General features: G+C 32.5%; 1 protein-coding gene across 3 annotated transcripts; it reads right to left on the bottom strand.

Moving 5' to 3' along the window:
- Positions 1-152: 152 nt before the first annotated feature.
- Positions 153-19,700, bottom strand: LOC130656000 (serine/threonine-protein phosphatase 6 regulatory subunit 3-like). 3 transcript variants are annotated; one of them, XM_057458834.1, is made up of 31 exons: positions 19,636-19,700; positions 15,727-15,813; positions 10,918-10,997; positions 10,568-10,654; positions 10,045-10,117; positions 9,874-9,938; positions 9,736-9,784; positions 8,906-9,040; positions 8,698-8,763; positions 8,510-8,619; positions 7,044-7,222; positions 6,895-6,968; positions 6,661-6,813; positions 6,455-6,583; positions 6,305-6,369; positions 5,718-5,833; positions 5,539-5,627; positions 5,206-5,295; positions 5,018-5,112; positions 4,835-4,892; positions 4,638-4,715; positions 4,249-4,304; positions 3,965-4,095; positions 3,380-3,524; positions 2,841-2,920; positions 2,614-2,662; positions 2,479-2,535; positions 2,314-2,398; positions 1,136-1,251; positions 664-876; positions 153-556 (listed from the first exon to the last, which is right to left on the bottom strand). In XM_057458834.1, exons 2-31 carry the CDS (start codon positions 15,781-15,783, stop codon positions 541-543), a joined length of 2,796 nt encoding a protein of 931 aa, XP_057314817.1. In that variant the 5' UTR covers positions 15,784-15,813; positions 19,636-19,700; the 3' UTR covers positions 153-540. The 3 variants fall into 3 exon arrangements, with proteins under 3 accessions (XP_057314817.1, XP_057314819.1, XP_057314818.1); XM_057458836.1 differs by having other exon boundaries at positions 4,877-4,892; XM_057458835.1 differs by lacking the exon at positions 19,636-19,700 and adding an exon at positions 19,526-19,577.
- Between the last annotated feature and the right edge of the window lie 1,564 nt (positions 19,701-21,264).

The raw sequence follows: 21,264 nt of genomic DNA, 5'->3' as shown, positions 1-21,264 counted from the left end.
GAACAAGGCAGTGGAACCCACGTTGATTAGGCTGTATGATAAGTAATTGACTAAAAGCAGCCTCAAAGGGGAGGTTGCCTTTTTAATTTGTATATTTGCATAAATATAACCGATTACCTGTAAGGTGTATCAAATACATATAAAATCACGAGTAACACGTAAAAAGAATATAATTTCTCGTTTCACTTTTAGTAAGAACATCACGTAAAACATTAGCCGTTTAATCAATTACAAAATACAATGAAATCAAATTAGTTAATGTTGCAGAGACTGTAACACGAAGATAAATCGAAAATGAACATCGGTAAAAATCCAATCAAAGTGTGAAGAAACAAAACAAAAAAAGGTCAAAGGAGTGCTCTAACTGTTTTTCACCAGGTTAGTTTTTAACGTCACCGTAAACGTGGATTTGCTGCATTGAAACTAGATACGGATGCATTCATCGAGTTGCTTTGCAGAAACTTTCGAAACCCCATTAACGCACTCGATTCATCATTTATTAGCCGTGGCTGTGAAGGTCATCGGATTAAGGAGATTTACTTATGTCATTGGATCGCTACAAATGAAATACCGACAATTAAAAATCATTTCTTTTGAAAGAGGTGTATACATGAGGGGTTATACTAGGCAAAAGACAGGCGAAATGATAAACAGTAACCTTACCCGTGGCGAACTTCTTCACCGCTACTAGTCGGTCCGTTTGTTAAGACGCTCGACGCGTTTTTCGGGTCGCTTACATTGGCAGCAATATTTAATTTATTTTCTTCGAGTTTTTCGTTTATCACAATATCACTGGATTGCACATCTGGCTGATCGAGTTTCTCAGGCGAGGTTTTTTCGTGACTATTAAAATTCTCAGTAGAGTTTTCGGTTGCTCTAGAAGACAAAACGAAAAATTAGTAACGTAAGCTTTCTTTATTATTATTGGAAATAATGGGTGGAGTTTTCTCATTGGCTTCAGATCCATCTACCGCCCCTCTAACCCCGCAACCTTTGTTCTTTGTTTTCATTTTTCAAAACATAATAGTGATCAGAAATTTCATTTCTTTTAAGCGTTCGTAACAGCACGCTAAAGTATAGCTGGAGCATGTCCAACTTTACGACGATTCGTTAATTATTCGCCAAAGCAACTTACTTTTTGCTCGCAGTGTCCACCTTCTCTGCAATCTTTATCGTTGTTACGCTCGGTTTCGTGGGAGATCGGATAGATTTTACTGTTATGGTAGTCAAGTTTGAACCACGTTGAGGTTCCTGAAACAAATCAAAAGCACAACTTAACATACTTAAATCTGCAAAAGAAACTGAAAGCGAATTCGCCAATCGATACAATTCTCAATACCCTAATTCACGTATATAACGCAAGAGTTTAAATCTATTCAGTTAAATTATATACCTGCAAAAATAAATAAAATCTTTACCTTTAGCTTATATAAAGTAGTGAAGACTTTTAGCTCATAAAAATCACTATAATACTTCCAGTTTTGAGAACAGCACCAAATCGATGCGATTTATTTTATGATTAACTCCTCTGAAGAGTTTCTTTTCATTGTAAACAAATATTGAATTATGTTGACTGATAAAATGATAGACGTGATTGCCTAGTAACCAGGAGACTAGCAATCCAATTTCCAGCTCAATATCATCTGAGAGTTACACCACGATCTCGAATATGTTTTGGTTAAAATTCCTAGATTGCACTGTTCCTTTTTTTCACAGACCCACTTCAGAGCTTTATTCTATACTAGTTGTTGCCTCGTAGGAAAATCCCACGAGGTCGCCTGTTACCAAATTATTTACTGTTCGAACACACAGAATACGGCTATCGTTATAGAGCTTTTGTTTATAGCCTGTTTTAGCTGATTATTTTGCCAGTGCCAATGTAATTTCGATGTTTCATCTTTTTTTACGGATATATTCAAAATTCTTTTCGAATGAGATGTATTTTTAGAAAGATGTCTGAAAGGAGGAGTGAAATTTCGGCAGCCAGTGCAGTAACATTTGAAAAAAAAATGAGTGAGATAGGTTTTTTTCACCTCGAAAGATGCTGGAGAGTCAATAATTTACATTCAAAACTGAATAAATACTGGTTAATAATATTACTGGATGCTCCATGCCTTAACTTTTTGACAGAACTTTTTAGATCATGTTTTTTCTAGTCCTACAATTCATTAACTCTTCCCATCTACATAATTGTTAACAATTTGTAGAATTTGATGAGTGCTAATCTAAAGACACCAACCACCATCGAGACCATTATTGATTGTAGGAGCAGAAGATAAAATTGATGGAAAATTTTAAAGCTAAAACGCTCACCACTTTCTCGTCGAGAGTTGAGTTTGATGCATCTGATGGCACACTTATTTTAAGGTCTGGTTTTTGTGACTTTAACGACAAATCGCTGGAATATGAAAAATTAAAACATATAGAAAAACGTACTTTGTTTTAATGTTGCTTTTCTTAGTGATATGAATAAAATACCTTTTCTCTGGAACGATAGTTTCATTTACCGTTGGGACATCTTGTGCAGGCGTAGCGCTAAAACGACAGCAAAGAAATATAGAATGAAGAAAAATGAGAAAAAGTAACAAACATTATTTCATTCATTTTTTTTACCTCTCTTTTTCTGTTGGTTGACTCGGATTGTCTTCTTCCATTTTTACTTCTAAAATATACAAAAAAAGTTAATTAAAAAACAGTCTAAAAAATCACCAAAAATACCAAATTTATATTTAAGCATAGAATAAGCATATTTTAAGGTTAGACTTTCTTTAAAAATAAAAATTTTTGGAAACAGATCTATGTACAGAACAAGAGGGTAAAACTATTAACGTAATAATTACCATAAACAGAGCCTGGATTCGTTTTGGGCATGGCTTCAACGTCTACTGCCATGGGGGAACTCACTGAAGTGGTATCAGATCTAAAAACATTTCATTTAAGCTATAAAGATGTTTTCTCTCGCTTTCAAAACAACACGTCGCCTACACTCGATGATATAAGACAATTGTCGATAAACAAAAGAAACTTTATCTATAAGTAAGAGACTAAGTAACTTAACAGATGGTAGATCAGAAGAACAAGTTTTTATATGATTCAAAACAAGTTTTTCTATGATTCTTTAAGTTATTTAATCTATCACTTATATGTAAAGTTTTCCTAGTTCTGATGAACAATTCTGGTGGTTTTCATAATTAAGTTTGCGCTTGAATATAAACCTTCTTTTGGAAAGGGTTGGTCACTGAAGCCTATTCATTTCAGAAAGGGAAAAGGGAAGTTAATTTAGCCTACAAATGTTTGCTACGCAAGAGATATCAATGCAAGCAAATGAGACATTTAATCAAATAAGACATCAATGAATATCACACAGTACTTTACTCACATATCGAACTTCGTAATGTCAGAAAAATCAGCAAAATTTTCACTAGATGACGACTGTGAGGCTGGAGTGCTTGTTGCTATTACTGCCCAATCCGAAGTGTTCGGCTGCACATCCATCACAACATTGTCAAAATTGGCCGTCCATTCTAAAACAAAATCCACAATATGAATGCCATTGTCAATAAACAGAATATTTTTAGCCTAAAATATGACTGATGTAACAAATCTAGACTACCGTAAATGACAGATTAAGCACCCCGTGCCCAATAAGCGCCCCTGGTTATGGAAATATTTGTAAATAAGCGCCCCTGTTCCAATAAACACCCCCGCGATCGGTACAAAAAACAACGATATTTACTATGATTATGAAATTTATCACAATAGACGAAGACAACGACGATGAAAATGAAGATAAAAATATTGAAATTTCATAAAAGATAGATTTTTACTATTATATTTCTTTATTTTTTGTTTGTATTTCTATTTTTTTTTCACAAAGGTTATGAGAATGAATTATTTACGGTGTATGTTAATGTAATTTGCCAAACTGGTATGTGAATTATATAATACATTTTTAAATACATACCTGAGTCAATTTCCATTTTATCATCTTGATCCTTCGTAACTGGCAAAGCATCATGGCTATTTGAATCTTCCTCCTTCGGTGACTTTTCATCATCACTGCTTGAATCACTTTCGCTACTAATTGCATTTTTACTAAATTGCAAAAAACACAAAGATGCAAGAAAAGCATGTATTTCATGCATGGCAAACCTTTCACATAGGTATAATATTTTTAAAATAGCCTCGCCATTATTTTAGCTATTGTTTCCTTCAAGCAACATTTAAATTAAATCGTGTAAAATTTACCTCTGTCGTGGTTTGGCAGGAGATGCAAAGGAGAGTTGCTTTTCTTCCCAGATATCCTAAAAGTGAGAAAAGGTTTAACATTACAACTACTCTGCTTTAATTCAACACCCATCTTATAGGAATAGCTTTAAATAAGTCACTTGAGCGGACCGATTCAGACAGTGTGGAGGCACACAACAAAGAAAATTTAATTCGTCTAAGCAATAATGGAATTGTCTCTGCAGACATAATAGTAAGTGTTCGTTTATAATTTTTGCTTAAGTTATTTAATATCTGACAAATTTAATATCTCTTCTCCACCAAAAAGCCCTCCCAGAAATGCAACAGTGGGATATTCACCAGGAAAAAATACAAAACAAACAAGCAAAAAAAACACATTCTTTTCTAACCTCTTCTTCGCTGTCATCACTATCTTCAAATGGTTGTATCTTCTGCTCACATATGCTTTCAAATAATTTCTCATTTTCCTACAATGCAAACGCAGGGCATGACAGGTTGCTCGACAGCTAAAAAACTTTATATACAAAAAAAAATCCTACAAGGTTTGCTTCTATGCACACGGAGGAAACTCTAATCCCCCACTTACCGATTCTTCATTAGCATTTATTGAGAAATCAATATTACCAACCTCATCGAATGGAGTTCTAAAAAAAAATGATACGACTAGACAAAATTGTGAATTTTACACACAAGTCAATACTAATTCAATTCTTGTGATGCTGGTTTGACTAAAGAAAGTTAGCATAAAACATGATACAACAGTGCGTACTTTTCGTTTTCATTGTGTTGGACACTCTCTTCATCATATCCAAATGTTTCAATAAACTCATTCGTCATCGGTTGCACTTGATAATTTTCGAAAGCCTTAAATAGAACAAAACATAACAGATTAGACGCACAACATACATGCAAAAAAAATCATTGTAAAAAAAAGCCAATACCTAATCTAATACAAACCTGCTGTAGTGTGCCTTCGTATTGTGATATATTGATTGGTCGGTAGTCTTCGCTATCAGAATCAGTTTCGAAACCATGAGAAAATGAATTCTAGAAATTGTATACATATTTAACTTTTAATGCCGAGCATGGTCCCCAATCTGGTTGTCAAATATACATTGTGTGATTGTACAAAGGAATTTTTTAAACATAAATTTCTAACAATATGAATACAAAACTCGAATTCAATAACATCAAGTACTACAGAAAAAATGTATTGAAAATGTGAAGTAAAATAGTCTTCCCAGTTTAGGCTCAGTACTCTACGTTTTAAAACACAAAGAAGAATTTTACCACAGGTGAGCAGAGATTCTTTTTATTTGTTTCTTCTAAGGAACCTGTAACCAGTTCATTCCATTGTTCTCTTGTATCTTCTGCTAAATCTACACAAAAATAAAGAATCACAGTTAAAAACAGTAACAAAATAAAAATAAAAAAAGACCGAAAGGACGAATAAACGCATGGTAACATACCATTGTACATTGTTTTTATTACTTCATTATTCGGTCCTCTCTCTTTTGCATTTATGATTTCATTAATTATTTTTGTAAGATGGCCCATGTAACCTTTGCGATGGTGTCCAGCTTTCCTGTAGTAAAATAACGTGCAATTTAATAGATGTATTGTAACAGGACAATAATCGGGTTAACCAAACTAGAAAAATTGATTGCACATGACTTTAATAATGCACATATGATTTCCATTTGAAATGTATAATTATTTTCATTACCAGATTTTATAACAAAAAATCCAATTGCAAAAAAAAATATTTACCCTGACTGAACACTGATTTCACAAAATATTATTTTTAGGACAACCACCCAAAAACTAAAAGTTTAGAAAGTCTTGATTTCATGGCCAGAATTTTTTTGTAAGGTTAATGTTGAAACTCTCTTTATTTAAGCAATAAAATAAGCCATCAAAATATTTTAGACAAACGTTTTTTTTATTATGATCATGTTTAAATAACTGAATTGTGTTTGATCTTCGTGATGCACATTTGAAAAAGAGAATTTTGTTACCTTTCTTTGTGTTGGCTTTACTTAATTTAATTACTTACTCTGCTATTTCATTTCCTTCCCAGAGAGTCAAGCATCTTTGAATGACATTGCACTCATTAAACAACTGTAAAAAAAATCAATCAAGGTAAAAACAAAAATCAACTTCAGTAAAGACCACTTTTTATTACTTCAAAAAATATTGGACTTACATATTTTAGAAGTGGATCAACATAGTCTTTATCATCTTCACAGTTAATTTCACTACATAGAATTGCAGCAATGCACTGAAGTACATGGCTATGCAGAAAGTTGTTCCACTCGTAACGCGAAAACAGGTCCTGGAAAGTATAATATGAAATTAGTCAGAAGCAGAAGGAGAAATATATGTTTGCAAGGCTAAAACTTTTTAACATACTAGTAAGACGCCTATAGTTCCTGTCTCTGCTATAGCGGAATTGATTGTTTTGGTGTTAGCGCTCACTGCAGTGGCAATAAGAGCTGCCACATATAGTCGAACTTTCCCAAGTGGGGGATCTAAAGTACCATACGTTGTTTCCATAGGACTGTTCTATAACATAAAACAAGTATGTAGATTTTTTAGAGCTAATAAAATAATGAATTGGAAATGAAAGATTACAATAAACCTTACTGCATGTGGCCGAATTAGCATATTATGAAAATCTGGCAGCCTTCCAGACAATACGTCTAAGGTTGCTTCAACTCCTAAATAGAGCGCAGATTGAAGGTTATTATTTGAATGTGTAAATTTCTTAACAAATTTGTTTAACAGGTACATACCACGTGCAATTCGTTCCACATCCATAGGAGTGATCAATTCTTCCATCCCTTCAAGTGCAGGCCTTCTAATCTCTAACATGGAAGCTAGCAAACAAATTCCATGCACGACAGAGGAGTCCGAATTTAACTCGCCAGGTGACTGGAATATCGTAGATAACAATTTTTCCATAGTGTCTTTCCTGAAAGGTCAGACAGGGTTTGTGTAAAGAAATTGTATTTATGTATAATATAATATCCTTGTTTTCATAAAAATTGTAACAAAAAGCCAGATGGCTTGAACAACTTTAGCTATCCATAGAAAACAAATGAGGAATTTGTATGCACTTGCAAATTTTGCTATGTGTAACAGACCCTTAATACATTGTTATATCTATCTATCTATCTGCACGTGCTGCTGACATGGTCAAATGATGTGTGTTCTATTAAAGGGCCAAGATACACCTGTGTAAAAACATTAAAATGTATTCTATGATATAGTTATAACCACATTATAAACATATTTTAGGAATTATATTTTAGTTTATAGATATTACACAAATGCAACCTGGCAACAACAGGCAAGAGCTACTATTAATTGTACATGCATTGTAAAATAACTTTTGATCTTTCTATAAAGAAGCCATGCATGTGAGCTATTTTGGTAACATTATTTGCTTCTGACAAGCTGTTCTTGTCACACGAAATTGTCAAACTTTCTTTACCATGCATATTAATTTAATACATAGACATGAGTTGATTAAAATTTTAAAGTCAAAATAGTTTTTCTTCTTAACTTGCAGAATCAATATCAGAAAATGCTTAAATTTTTATTATTAACTTCTTATGTGCACTTTAACATGCGCAAAGAAAAAAAGAATTTGAAGCACTTTGTTCAACAGGCGAATCTAGTACCCATGACGCTAGTTGACATTCTTGATTATTAACAACAAATGTGAGAATAAGAACAAAGTATTAAAATCCAAAAGTTGTTACAAACATAGATACAAAGTAGAAATGAAAAAATTTTGTGTGCAGGCACAGGAAAGAAATTAAAATTTAAAGCTTTAAGCCAAAAATAAACAAAAACAAAAAAATGTATAAATTTGTTTTGGTCATAATTTACAATCCATGATGTTAATACATTGTGGAGTGGAAAATGGACGTTACAGGGAACATGAAGTGTAAAATGATGTTGGACTTATATTATAGAGCTAAAAAAGTTAGTTAACAAGTCTTTTTAAGATATTTTAAAAAGCTGTTTTTGTTCTCAAGATATTCACATTTTAACAATTTCAGAATTAATTATGCAGCATAAATTATGATGTCATATTTAAGTAATAGCAATTTTTTTCATTTTCTGTCATTAGTAATTTTAGACCTGGGATGTAATCTTAAACAAATGTTTTTTTGCAATTACTTTATTTATGGCATACTATCAAGTGTTTTAAAATACTTTACCATTCAGTAATAAAAACTTTATTTTGTACCTTTCAAGTGTTACTAGAAGAGGATCATCTTCTGATTCTGTATATTGCGAGATACTGTCCCTGCCAATCCGAACAAGTTCACTTAGCAGTTGTGATGAATTATAGTGTTTCTATAGTTTAAAAAATAAAAAAATTATTACAAAGTTACATCAGGAAATATTTTTTTGGTGTGAACGTTAGATTTTTACCTCCTCTTTTTCAGAGGGATGTAGCAACTGTATCAGTTTACCAATCAACTGCTCATCATCCAACCACTAAAAAAATAAAAAAAACTTACACTGAAGTTAAATGCTTACACCAAAATTTTAAATGAAGGAGTCTTAAATATTCTTAAAGCTGTGGTGATACCAGACAGTTATTTTGCAACAGTTCTTTTAATTAAAACACAGTAATTACCTTGGCTATTTCTATTCTTATTTCTTGTGATTCTACAACGGTGACCATTTTAATAAATAATTCCATTATAGCAGATATTTCAATATGTACAATTAACTTATTTACAGCATCATGAGATTTTAAGTAATCGAATGTCTAAATAAAACAACATATAAAGAAAAGTTACCCTAAAAGCATTATAACAAAAGAAACATATGGTTTTTTTTTTTTTTAGAACCTTGTTTTATGCCAGTCACTAGAAAATATGATTAAGAGCTAATTTCTGCAAGAGTGGGGCAGTTGGAGCATCTTCTTATTTTAAAAAATATATTTTTTATATTCCGAGATATGTTGTAATACCACCCGGAGCTAAAAAAATTGTCAATTTAATAATTTTTAAAATTAGTTCTAAGATGAAAATTTGTGTTTTTTGCAAATGTGTTTGTTGATAAGTTTTTTTAAAAAAGTTTGCATAGCCATAATGGCATCACAAGCTGTCGAAAAATATATAAAAAAACATTTGGATATGTTAAGAGCTTTATATCTAACTTTATATTTTTATGTTTGAATGATTAATTCATTGTGTAACAAAAGATAAAAAAGATAGATGTGTACAATAATGTTGTGAACTGGAAAAGAAACGAAAGAATATGTGTTCAGAATTCTATGGGGTTTTTTAATGTAAACAATATTTTTGCTGTCACTGTGTTTACCTCTGACCACATTTACGAGGACATTGCTGAATGCTCTCGTTAATCCCCGACTCTGAGTTGAATTGATTTTTTTTACTATTATCACCTGGCCTACTCTTACAGATATTAACTCTTAAATTTGTAACATAAGTATTATACCTCTTGACCCTTTCGGCAGATTAACATTGATATAACTTTAGAGAAGAAACTAAACATTAAGAAAATTGTTACTTCAATACTACTACTAGTAACTTAACGGATATAAAGATGAATGTCAGTTTTGACAATCATTCTTACCTGGTTATTAGAGGATTAAGGGGAGGAGAGTTATCAATGTATGACCAAATTATATCAAGGTATTCCTAAACAAATGAAATATTTTAGAGATTAACACATTAAATAATGTGGTAAAGATAATAATAAAAAAACAACTGTTATTTTATTAAAGATAAAGAACATATAACTCACTGTTTCATTAGCTATTTTATCTAATATTTTATAAATGTCTAATGTTATCACTTCGCAAGCTAAATTCATATACCTAAACAAAAGTAAACAGTTTTTAATATTAGAAGAAACAATTTTGACTCAGAAATTACATTAGGTTTTTAGTCAACTACATCCCTGAACAACAGCTAGTTTGAAGAGACAATTTCTATATGATCGTTGTTAAGTTTTAAGCTACTCAACTATTCATGGTTGCACTTTGGAATAGCGATTGTTTTAAATGTAAAAAAGCTTTTTACTCAAAGTAGAGAAAACAAAAGCAGAAATGGGCAAAACAGATTTAATGATAAATGTAGGAAGTAACACTCCCAAAAGCACATTTTTGTTGCAATTCAAACATGCATATATACACTTCTAAACCACCCCTTCATCTTCATTTATTTTTTACCCCTCCCCCCTTTAAGTGTATCCCATTAAGTTTTAATGGAATACACCTAAAGTGCATATTTGTACAACGAGTAAACAAAACTAAATACCGTCTTACTTATATTTAACTGCTTCTTCCACGTCTTCAGTAGGTGTATCCACAATCAAATGCAGCAACTCCTTTAATATTTCATCTCTAGTTAAACTAAAAAAAAAAAAAAAGATTTCATATGTAAAATACATGCCAGTATAATTAGACAATGCATTGAAAAAAACACTAAAAAACTATGACATGCACAATAAACATAGCCAATAATTAATCAGGGCATATCCCAATTGCCGAAAGTCTTGATATACATAGAAAATGGTGCAAACAAAAAATAAAAAAATGCAAATCAAGAACGACCAAAAAAGCTTTGTGTGTAGCGCTACTAATTTTCTGAATTTAGAAACACAATATATACATACAAATCGATCAATTTTCCATTTTGTGTTTTGCATTCCTGCAGTATATCTTCTTCATCTAGCACTTCTTTTAAAGTAACATCCTGTCATAAGTAAAGAATACAAAAGTTTAATACATAACGCGGAAAATTTATATGTAAATTCCAAAAATGAAGCTTAGCCCAGAGAGCATATTTCGTGGGACAATCTAATGCAGTTGGTCATTCTTTAAGGTTTTTGTTTGACCCTTTTTCATCTAAATAGCCTTTTATTTCATAAAATCCTATTTCTTAGTCATGTACAGTGTATATGTTAAACTGATTGTAAGATTTGAGCTACAAGTTCACATCATATTAAGCTGGCAGCTGGCTAGCTAGCTGTATTCATGTTGTTATTGTTAGCTACGGACCTTCAGGGTGACCATTAATAAAATGAGAACAAAAGTAAGGATATTAAGGAGAATTAAGGAGACAAATTGACATTTTTTAAGGATATTTTGCTGTGAATGAGAATAAAAAGATAAAAAAATAAGGATAATTAAGGAAAAAAACAATTTTAGTTCTCTATCTTTAATGTTACATACTCTGTTCTATGATAAGAAAATTATATATATTATACAAATATACATATAAATTATGCCCTGAAAAATAGAAAATATAGGATTTCAGATAACAGAGATATATGTCTTGTTTTACTGGTGATGAACAATCCACGAACACATTTCCAAAAAAGTTACGATTAGAAAAAAAATAAGAAATAAGGAGAAATTAACCCTTCCCGCCCCAGGCATTTTTTAACACATTATGTCCCTGATCCCAGGTGTTTTTAGCAAAAAAACACATTTTTCGTAAATTTCATAATATTAGTCTAAAATAAACCTTAACAACTAATTTAAAGCATATAATATGTTTAAAATGCATGTACGGTATTTCTCTTTTTTTAAAAATGGTCATAAAGCATTATCTAAGTCCCGGTTCGACTCCAGTAATAGACAATTCAGTATAAATTGTAAGTATATGAAAGGAAAGTTGGCAATCCATCTATTAGCCATGCTTAGATTGTACTTATTGGACCACAACCTATGCTTAGTTAGTGCTTTAGACTAGCAAATAAAAGGAATGTAAGAGGAACTTCTTATCAAATATATAAAACATAATTTTGAGATATATAAAACATAATGTATATACTATAAAACGTTATCGGTTTCTCAGTTCTCTAATCGGACATCATTTGAATATATTTACCAATGAAATCTTTATAATTATGATAAAGCATAAAACAAGGTTCCACACAGAGTGGAGTAAAACATTTGTCACACTCATAAGATGATTCTCTTCCCGGTCGTTTTCTCTTAGGAGTATTTTTTCGCTGATCCATTTCCCTTCTGGCGGGAACACATACACGACATGATCGACTAACTCGGGTTTTCTTTCCTTCTTGAGATATTTTTCTGGGGAAATGTCTACCAGAAAGTCTGTGTATTTCTAAAGAATTAGAATTAAAATTGACAGGAGCACAAGGTGAAGTAAGAGCATTAGTAGATTCTTCCACTAATTTACGAATCAAAATTACTCAAAAGTCTGTTTGGGAAATTCGTTTCCTGATTACATTATCATTACTTGCCATTTTCCATTAACGGTATAAGATGAATGCATTCACCATCGCTAAATTAATTAGGCGAAAAAAGACTTTCTTCCACCATTTGAGGCTTTGACATGAAAATGCAGAATACTGTAGCAGTTGATTGTTGCTGTCAACACCACTCATATATTTATTGTACATACGTATGATATCAGGACGCTCGATTTTCTCCTTGGTTTGCCAATGCTTTTTCCCAGTATCACTAAGTTGGCAGTTGTAAGCAGTGGATAGTAATGTCACATGCTTATGGTCTAGGATACAGAACGCAACAAGCTTGTTATCGTATGTCATTGCAATTGACTTGCCTTTCTTTTTAAAATTTGCTGTTTTTATTTGAACAGGCAAGCCTTTACGAGGTCGACTGGTACCACATGTTGGTGTTTGGAGTTGCATACGAAGGTTATAAAATAAGTATGGAGATGTATAAAAATTATCCATATACAAAATATAACCTTTACCAAGATGATTGTGCAAAAGATACATGACTAAGTCACAGGTTTTACCATACTGAGAAATGGGTGGAGCATCGTCAACTTGGCCAACATAAATATCAAAGTTGATACAATATCCATTATCTGAATCACACAATTTGTATGTTTTAATACCATATTTATCTGGTTTGTTAGGGTTGTAAACCTTGAATGAAATATTTCCTTTGAAAGGGATAGTCCCTTCATCAATGGACAAATGAAGGTTTGGTGTCCACACTTCTGCAAATGTTTGTTGCAACATTGGCACTAAAATTCCAAATTTTTTCTTTGGATTGTAACCCGGTTCACCTTTTGCTGGATAGTCATCATTGTTACAGGAATGAAGGAAAGACATGATGTTATAAAAATCCATTCTTGACATGACAGTTCTTGGTAATGGAGTAGAAATAGTGGTGTCTGTTGACCAATAAGACTTTAGTAATTCTTCATCCTCAGGAATATCAACATTTATTCCAGGATTTGCAGCAAAATGGGCCAACTCTTGTAAATTCTTGTCACCAGATTTCCATTGCCCCATGTTCCAACCAGGAGGGCTTGGTTCCTTTCTAGCTTTCTTCGAAGTAGGTTCTGCCAATTTATTATTATCAGTTGAACTTTCATCAACACATTCTTCCCTACCATCAGAAAATCCCAAAAAATCTTCGTCTTCACTATCACTCTGGCCGAATAATCTGTTAATTGGATCATCACCTGCTACTACATCCTCATCGCTATCCTCTTCAAAGTTAATATTAATAGAGAGGCCAAATGATGCATTACTGCTGCTAAAAGGCGAAGATCTAGAGCCACAGCATGCACTAAATCCAGTCGCCATCTTTGTTTTAATTTTGAAAAGCAAATCTGCATAACTTACGGTAGCCGAATTTAAAAATCGTCAGATCGGGCGCAAATGAGAGATAAATTGTGTTAAAAAAAATCGATCTTGTTAGTTTTAAAGATACAGGGCGGCCGTGAGGGCCGTTCAAAGTGGTCCTATCCCGGACCTGTCCGGGATCGGGATTATTTTAGCGTAACAATATCCCGGACTAGTCCGGGAACGGGACGGGAAGGGTTAAGGAGAATAGCTAAAATTTTAATTTTTTAAGTATATTTAAATACTTTTAAGGAAATTTTCTTTTTCTAAGGTTATTAAAGGAATTTAAGGAGGAGTGGTCACCCTGACGTTATTCAGTTGGGTATAAGTCCTTTTATCCTAGCCAACATTGTTTTTTTTTTTTTTAATTTTCCCCAATCTGACTTGTGACAAGCTTTAACTTGAAAATAGCTATAACGACCCAAAAAAATGGCTGTGTGAAAGTTTTCTTGCACAACAAAACTTTCAAATGTTGAATGCATTCAGGTAACTATACCTTTTACTTAATATAAACTAGGCGTACATCCAGCCTTTCTGGTTAACTTTGTTCCCAAGTTTTTCGAACAACCTTACGCTTACCCCACTTCGTAACTTTTGATAGTCTTTTCCAAGTTGAATCAAATTTGGCACACTTTTATAAAAGAAACAAAATGGGAGCAGCAAATTTTTGCCTATGTTAGCACTTTTTTCTGTGACACCATCAGAAGCTTAAAATTTGTCCAAAATACCACTCTCTGCTTAAAATTCAATTCTATACCAAATTTTAACATTCTGTTTAAAGTCGGGACCTAAAAATTTGGCATGCAGGAGTCTAATAGATAAATATAAAAAGTCAATATTATAACAATGCAGTATAGTGAAAAAAGTTATTAAAAAAACTGGCAGGCGGGGAATAGGGTTAACGTGGAACGCCATCTGTCTGCCTGCTTTAGTTAAAACATTATAGCATGACTGCTGATGTTAAGTAAAAAGGATAAAGCCTAAATGTTTTTGTTTGAATGTGCACAATTCAGCATCTTGTCTTGATTAACATGTGGTTCTTTTGCAGGATTTATTTCTTGATCAGAATAAATTTCATAATGACAGGTTTGAGTCTTATTACCTTAGAATTGTTGCTTATTCCCTTCGTTTAGCTAATAATAAGGAGTCCATAAATTTACACGCTACATGTTTCTTATTGACTTCTCATTATTAAAAATAAAAATCGGTTCATACAATTTTTTTTATAATTAGGAGAATAACATGGTTTAATTACATTTTCATTTAAAATCTAGTTACATGGCCTGTAGAAATATGCACTTAATTAGGGGAAAAGCAAGCAGTAAAATATCTTTTGATGACAATCCACAACCTACTCATATATAAAAATCATTTCTAGGTGTTAACCTATATTGCAGAGAGCTTGATACACTGATTAAACTAATGGAGTCAAATGCTTTTGATAATCGTAAAAGAGATCTATGGCTCCTAGTTATATATAAAAACTAGTCGATAAAGCCTGTGGAAAAATCCACTAAGGCAGGATGAAAATGAAAAAGAAGTGTCATTTAAATTTTGATGACGTCAGCAACCCATCCACAAAAAAAATATATAGAACCTTGTTTTCATGTTGCCTCCATTTTGTAGAGCTTAAACTGCTGATGAAGAAAATGTATATGATTATGTCCTTTTGATGAACGGTTAATGAGATATAACAGTTTAAAAATTTTGATGACGTCAGCAATGGCCCTTTGTGTAGACATACAATCGTTACAGAAGGTTGTAAAAGCAATGTATAAACGTAAAGTTTGTTTAGGCGGTTTGTTTGACTTTGTGCTATTCTCAACTTTTCATTAATGTAAATAATACCTGCTTGGCTAATAATGTCTCCAGACCAGAGGCATCCAAGTGAAACTTCCAGAACATGATTCAAATTTGCGTGTATATACATCAAATCTAAAAAAGGAAAAAAATATGTATGAACAATCTTTATGTTTTAACAATTTGTTTCACATCTAGTCGCAAAGGAAAGCTTTCAAAGTGAAACCAATCTGCCTCTACTAAGTAAATAAATCATTTTGAATTTTACATAAATTTAAATTAAACCTAAATTTCTTCATAAGTAGATGTGTAGAAATAAATCAACTTAAACATAGACAAAGTTAATTAAAGGCTCAGTGCTCAAGTGATTGATAAAAGCTTCTATAAAAAGACAGAGCAAATCCAATTTGCAAAATCAATGATGAGAAAATATACATAACAACACAATTTCGGATATATATGCATGCTTTTTATAGACCAGAAATAAACTATTTCAAATAATAAAGAAAATGTAATAATTCTAATAATTACTAAAAGAAGAGTAAGTTTTTATGTGTAACAATTTGACTTAATTAAAGTTTTATACATCTTCTTCAAAAATGAGTGATCAATGCTTTTTAGAAGTTAACTGGGTGATATCAGAAAGACAATTGGAACTCCTTAAAGGTTCAAAACATTCATTTGTTTCTCAAGTATTCAGACTGGAGAATCATAAATTCATTTTCTTTATATTATCACAGCAGAGGATTGTCTCTGTTTAGGTATGTTATTGCAAAGATTTAAACCTGTGTATAATTACCACCAAAGAAAAAGGCAGAATTAATTTTACAGTCACTTTCAAAAACCTGGCTAAAGTGACACTGAAGCAACTAATACTTAACCACAAAACCTCTAATTTTTTTTTGAATTTTAATGCTAAAAATCTTCAACTACAAAATCATATTTTATTCATTTCGTGTATTTTAAATTTTCACACAGATGCAGTTTAATTGGAACTTCTATTTATTTTCAACGACAAAAAAGCCTTTTTGAATTGTTGCCTGTGATTGGTACCACAAATTATAACAGTTAGCTCATTTACTACAATTTGAAGACACACATTGATGTGATGGAAAAAAGGATTTCTCGATAAGTTTGGATCCCATATGATCTTTGGGGTAAAAATGAATCAGTAAAAAAAAGGGGGGGGGGGTGCAACTCTTAACTTGAACCAGTGTTGACCAATCCATTGTAGTGTACACTGGCTAACACTTATTCTTATTATAGTGTAAACAATTGTGATTGGCCTTGATGCTTTTATTCAAATCTTTGTTAGGATTGATTTGTCCACTCCACCCAATTTCTACACAAAGGATAAATAAGCTGGTTTCTGGGCAGCACTATGAACATGAATTTGTTATATAGCAAAGCAAGAGAAGCACCAACAAATAAAGCTTTTTGCAAACTCCTCATTTTCATGCTTTCTTAGCAAAAGCCACCATTATGTCAGTCTTTTTCAGGAATATTTGAGTAGGTGTGCGATGATTTGCACGTGCAAATCAAATAACGTGTGCGATGTAAAACGTACATGCAAAGAATGTTACGCATGTGATACAGGTTGTTTTTGTTGTGCATTCATTTTGCGGTAGAAAAGTGGGTGACGTTTTAAATCATGAACCCCAAACACGATGATTTTTATATTTCTTATTTATTTTTCAGGTCATCACAAGCAAATAGGCAAAAATATGCTTGGTTTTCGAATTAAAAAATCTTAATCAATGTGGCTTAAAAAAAACTTCAAAATTCATTCAGAAAGTTCAGCTACACTTTAACAAAATTTTTACAGAAAAAAAATTATGGCACATGGGTTTCGTTTTAACAGGCATAAAGAAAAAAATCCAATAAATTCGGACCTGCTATTGTTTCCAATTGTTTTGTCAAATAAAGAAATTACCTACAATTAAATCCATGATAAAATGTTTATTCCGCCTGTAAGTGCAGTTTTGCAGACTTGCTTCATCCGTGCTCCGTCAAAAATTAAACTTGGAGAAAAAGAAAAAGAGTAAACTAAGTTTAATTTTGTGAATAATTATTAAATGTGTTCCTGATGTGCTATACCTTTTTGCAATTAAAATAACAATCTTGTGTGGAGTTATTATAACAGAGTCTATACTCCTCCAAAATTAGTTTTAATATAAGATAAACACTTTTCACCAGATAGCTTGATCAACACTGTGGCAATTATTAATCTCAGTCCACCTTGTCCTTGCGTTTTAGTATAGGCCTGGCACAAAGTGTGCGCTCTTCTTTTATGTTGCACATAGAGTAGCAATCACCTCGGCATTTGCCATGTTCTGACTTGAATGAGAAAGGCTGGTAATGTAATGTTTTTAACCTGTTTAAGAGACTAAAGAATGCTTTCTAGCGCTACTGCTATTATTCGTATGGCAAAAAGGACATTTAATAATTATTTACAAAATTAAACTTCTTTTGCTGGTGTGTCAATTAATGGGTTTTGCAGCAACATGTTCAAGGGACTTTTTTGCCATCTGGGAAATGACATCCGAAAAAAAGAATATCTCAAAATGGCGTCTTTCGACAGGGAAGATGTTGTACACAGAAGAAAATATGGCTTTATACTCGCTTTATTTCGAATTTTACTTAATATATAAATGTTAACTTATCGATTCTTAACATAGTATAAACAGAATAAACTTTTTCAAAGGGGGGGGGGGGGGGGGGGTGGTAAGCTTTAAGAAAAAATCATCATAGAATTGCCAGATCGTCTTTTAGATAGCTCTTTCAAATTTTCAGGAAACGTTAATAATAATAAGATACAACTTATGTGTACTTTTCATTAAAAACAAAACGCAGCAAGAAACAGTTCGGGAGATGACACTAAAAGGGAAACGGTTTCCCATGTTTTATAGGGAAATTCCCATGTCATATAGGGAAATGGTTTCCCATATAGGAAACGGTTTCCTAAACTAATTTTATTGATTTTAATTTGGGTTTCCCTTTTGGGAAACCATCACCCATTCTCAGAGCCATTTTGCGGAATGAGGTTACGATAATTTTTTTTTCCTTCGGTGAAAATTTGCGGGAAAATATTCCCTTTCTATTGGTTAAAAATTTGTAGTGCGCTTCTTAACCAGCTCGTGCGTAGATTCCTTTTTATTTTGGTGGTTTCTTTAATGGGAAACCATTGCCGTATTTCTGGCCTGTTTAGGGTAACGGTTTCCCAAATGGGAAACCGTGAAGTTTCCCAAATGGGAAACCGTTTCCCAGATGGGTAGCGGTTTCCCTTTTCGACTCAACCCCTTAACTGAGAAAAGTTATCACAAAAGAACGTGTTATCTCCTTAATAAACTCTTATAAAAGTGTGATGTTTACCTCCTCTAAATGCAAAATAAGCTGTGATTGAGTGATAGTTTTCCTGAACTATCGTAAAGGTGTATTACGTAAATGAATGAGAGTATTCTTTGTTTTCAACACAAAATCAAAACATTATATACATAGCTAGCTAGCTAGCTAGCTATAGCTATATCACATTGACGGAAATGGTCTATCACACTACAAAATTACTATCTCACATGTGCAAACTGTCAAACGGTTTATTGCAATGGTATTTTTAACACACTTGCAATCCAGTTTTTTTGTCTGTAGCTACATGTCAAAAAGTCTCACAAATCTTAAGTTCTCTTTATAAGTGTTGCTATTTTCACTAAAACGTTATGATTTCTATTACAAGTTTAGCTAATGGATGCAATCCTAAAATTTATTGGGATGTGAAGTACGTCTTTAACGTGTTCTTTAAAAAAGGATTTATTGTCAGCGGGGGACTGACAAGAGAAAAAGGCAGGTTTACTTTGTCAAGATTGAACAAGAGATATTCCCTTACTATTTATGAACACTCTACTAAAACCGGAAGCGGTTAAATAAACATAAAAAAGTTAATTCTCAAATAAAAAATCTTGCCTTCTTCCATGCATATCGGCTATAACTAACCGCCATTTTGTTTGCTGTCAGATAATACGGTATAAAGTAGCAAAGAAAAATGCTGGCGTCCGAAAGTCGCCGTCTTGAGAGAAGCGCGCCCCTTTGCCCACTGTTGTTGGAAAAAATGTTTGAGCCTCAAACTGAGGTCATTTCTAAATTACGTTGCAAAAGCACTTCATATCCTTAAATGCGTTTTACCTTTTTATAAATATCGTCCTAAACGAATTTACCTAGGGTACTTAAAAATTTTGCAAAAGTTCAAAAAGTAAGGTCAATCGCGTGGTAAATAACCGCGCAGAGTGGTCTCTGAGAATTTCGTTGCTATCAGACAAAATTCATCAAACTCAGAACTGGAGTCTTCGGTGAATCGCCATTTTTTCCCACAAAATGCAAACATTTTACGACAAATCTGAACTCAAAAATTTCTTCCGCAAACACTTTCTTCACTTCCCTCACAAAGCAGTGTTTCTGATGTTGGAGCAACAACAAAAATATCTTGAAAGTTTAGCCCTCCTGACAAATGTTCAAAATGCAAAATAAAAAACGGCGAATTCGCGCATTTTTTGTCACATTATTGCAGAATTAAAAATATTTGCGTAATAGTAACCTGTCCGATCACCTTGGTCCAAAGTACAGTAGAATTCTGTTGACGCTAGGGGGGGGGACATGCATTGTTCAGCGTTCAAAATGAATCCGTTATTTATAGAAAGTTTAGTTTCAATAATATTGTGAAATATCGAAATATCGTTCGTTCGCGAAATTAAATGCACGCAAACAAACGACTGTTACAGTGTTAAAGGAAAACCATATTGGTTTGTTAAAAATTGTTTTCATTATATTCTCCATGCAAAAATACTTAACAAACTAAAGTATATTTTTCAGCTATGACTGTAAAATCCTGGACAATTTTTTAGATTGGTATACATCGAAAATATAAAATGGCCTTGCAAGGAGTTGTCAATAAATAATGTAAAATGGTTAATCGAATTATATACCAAATTAACATCTGCAAACGAGAGGGTATTCTTTGTAAGTAGGAAATACTTCTGATATCTATGGCGCTGTTGTTGTCGATTCCTCGCATTTGTTTTCCCGCTAGATCAAATTTTCACATTTTAGTTCCAATAAGAAACATCGGCTGTATTGATATTTTTATAGCTGAGGAGTACAGAACATGACCAAAGTGTCAACGATCTTGACAATGGTGACTCGATACAAACTTTGTTTTGTATGCTTTCTTCTTCCCTTTTCAGGTTGCTTCCATAGCAACCTGAAAAGAGACTGATGTAAAGTGCTAATTATATATTTCAATGTTTTCTTTATATAAGTACCTCCTCTCTTCACAAAGCTTTTAGCTAACTTTGAAAATACATTTTCTTCTAGAGCTCTCTACATATTCTAATTTTCACAATGATTTGCTTGTGTGTATTGCAATCCAGCTTGTTCATTTTTAAACCGGATTAAAGAATCTCAAAGCGAGACAAGTGTTAAAAATTGCTTGTAAAGATCGAGAGTTGTAAGGACCTATATGATTACAATATTTAGTACTGGAATAGTCATCCTGTATAAATATTCAATTTAATAATAAAATGACATTTTGAGAAACAC

Source organism: Hydractinia symbiolongicarpus, chromosome 8, assembly GCF_029227915.1.
Source record: "Hydractinia symbiolongicarpus strain clone_291-10 chromosome 8, HSymV2.1, whole genome shotgun sequence".
NCBI classification, from domain to species: domain Eukaryota; kingdom Metazoa; phylum Cnidaria; class Hydrozoa; order Anthoathecata; family Hydractiniidae; genus Hydractinia; species Hydractinia symbiolongicarpus.
This window is presented reverse-complemented; position numbering and strand designations above follow the sequence as displayed.

Coding starts and splice junctions, on each gene's coding strand:
- LOC130656000 (XM_057458834.1), bottom strand. CDS start 15,783: ATGTTCTGGAAGTTTCACTTGGATGCCTCTGGTCTGGAGACATTATTA. Junction 9,785..9,873: donor CTTAATCCTCTAATAACCAG/GTAAGAATGATT, acceptor CTTAATGTTTAG/TTTCTTCTCTAAAGTTATAT. Junction 9,041..9,735: donor TCTGCCGAAAGGGTCAAGAG/GTATAATACTTA, acceptor TGTTTTATTTAG/ACATTCGATTACTTAAAATC.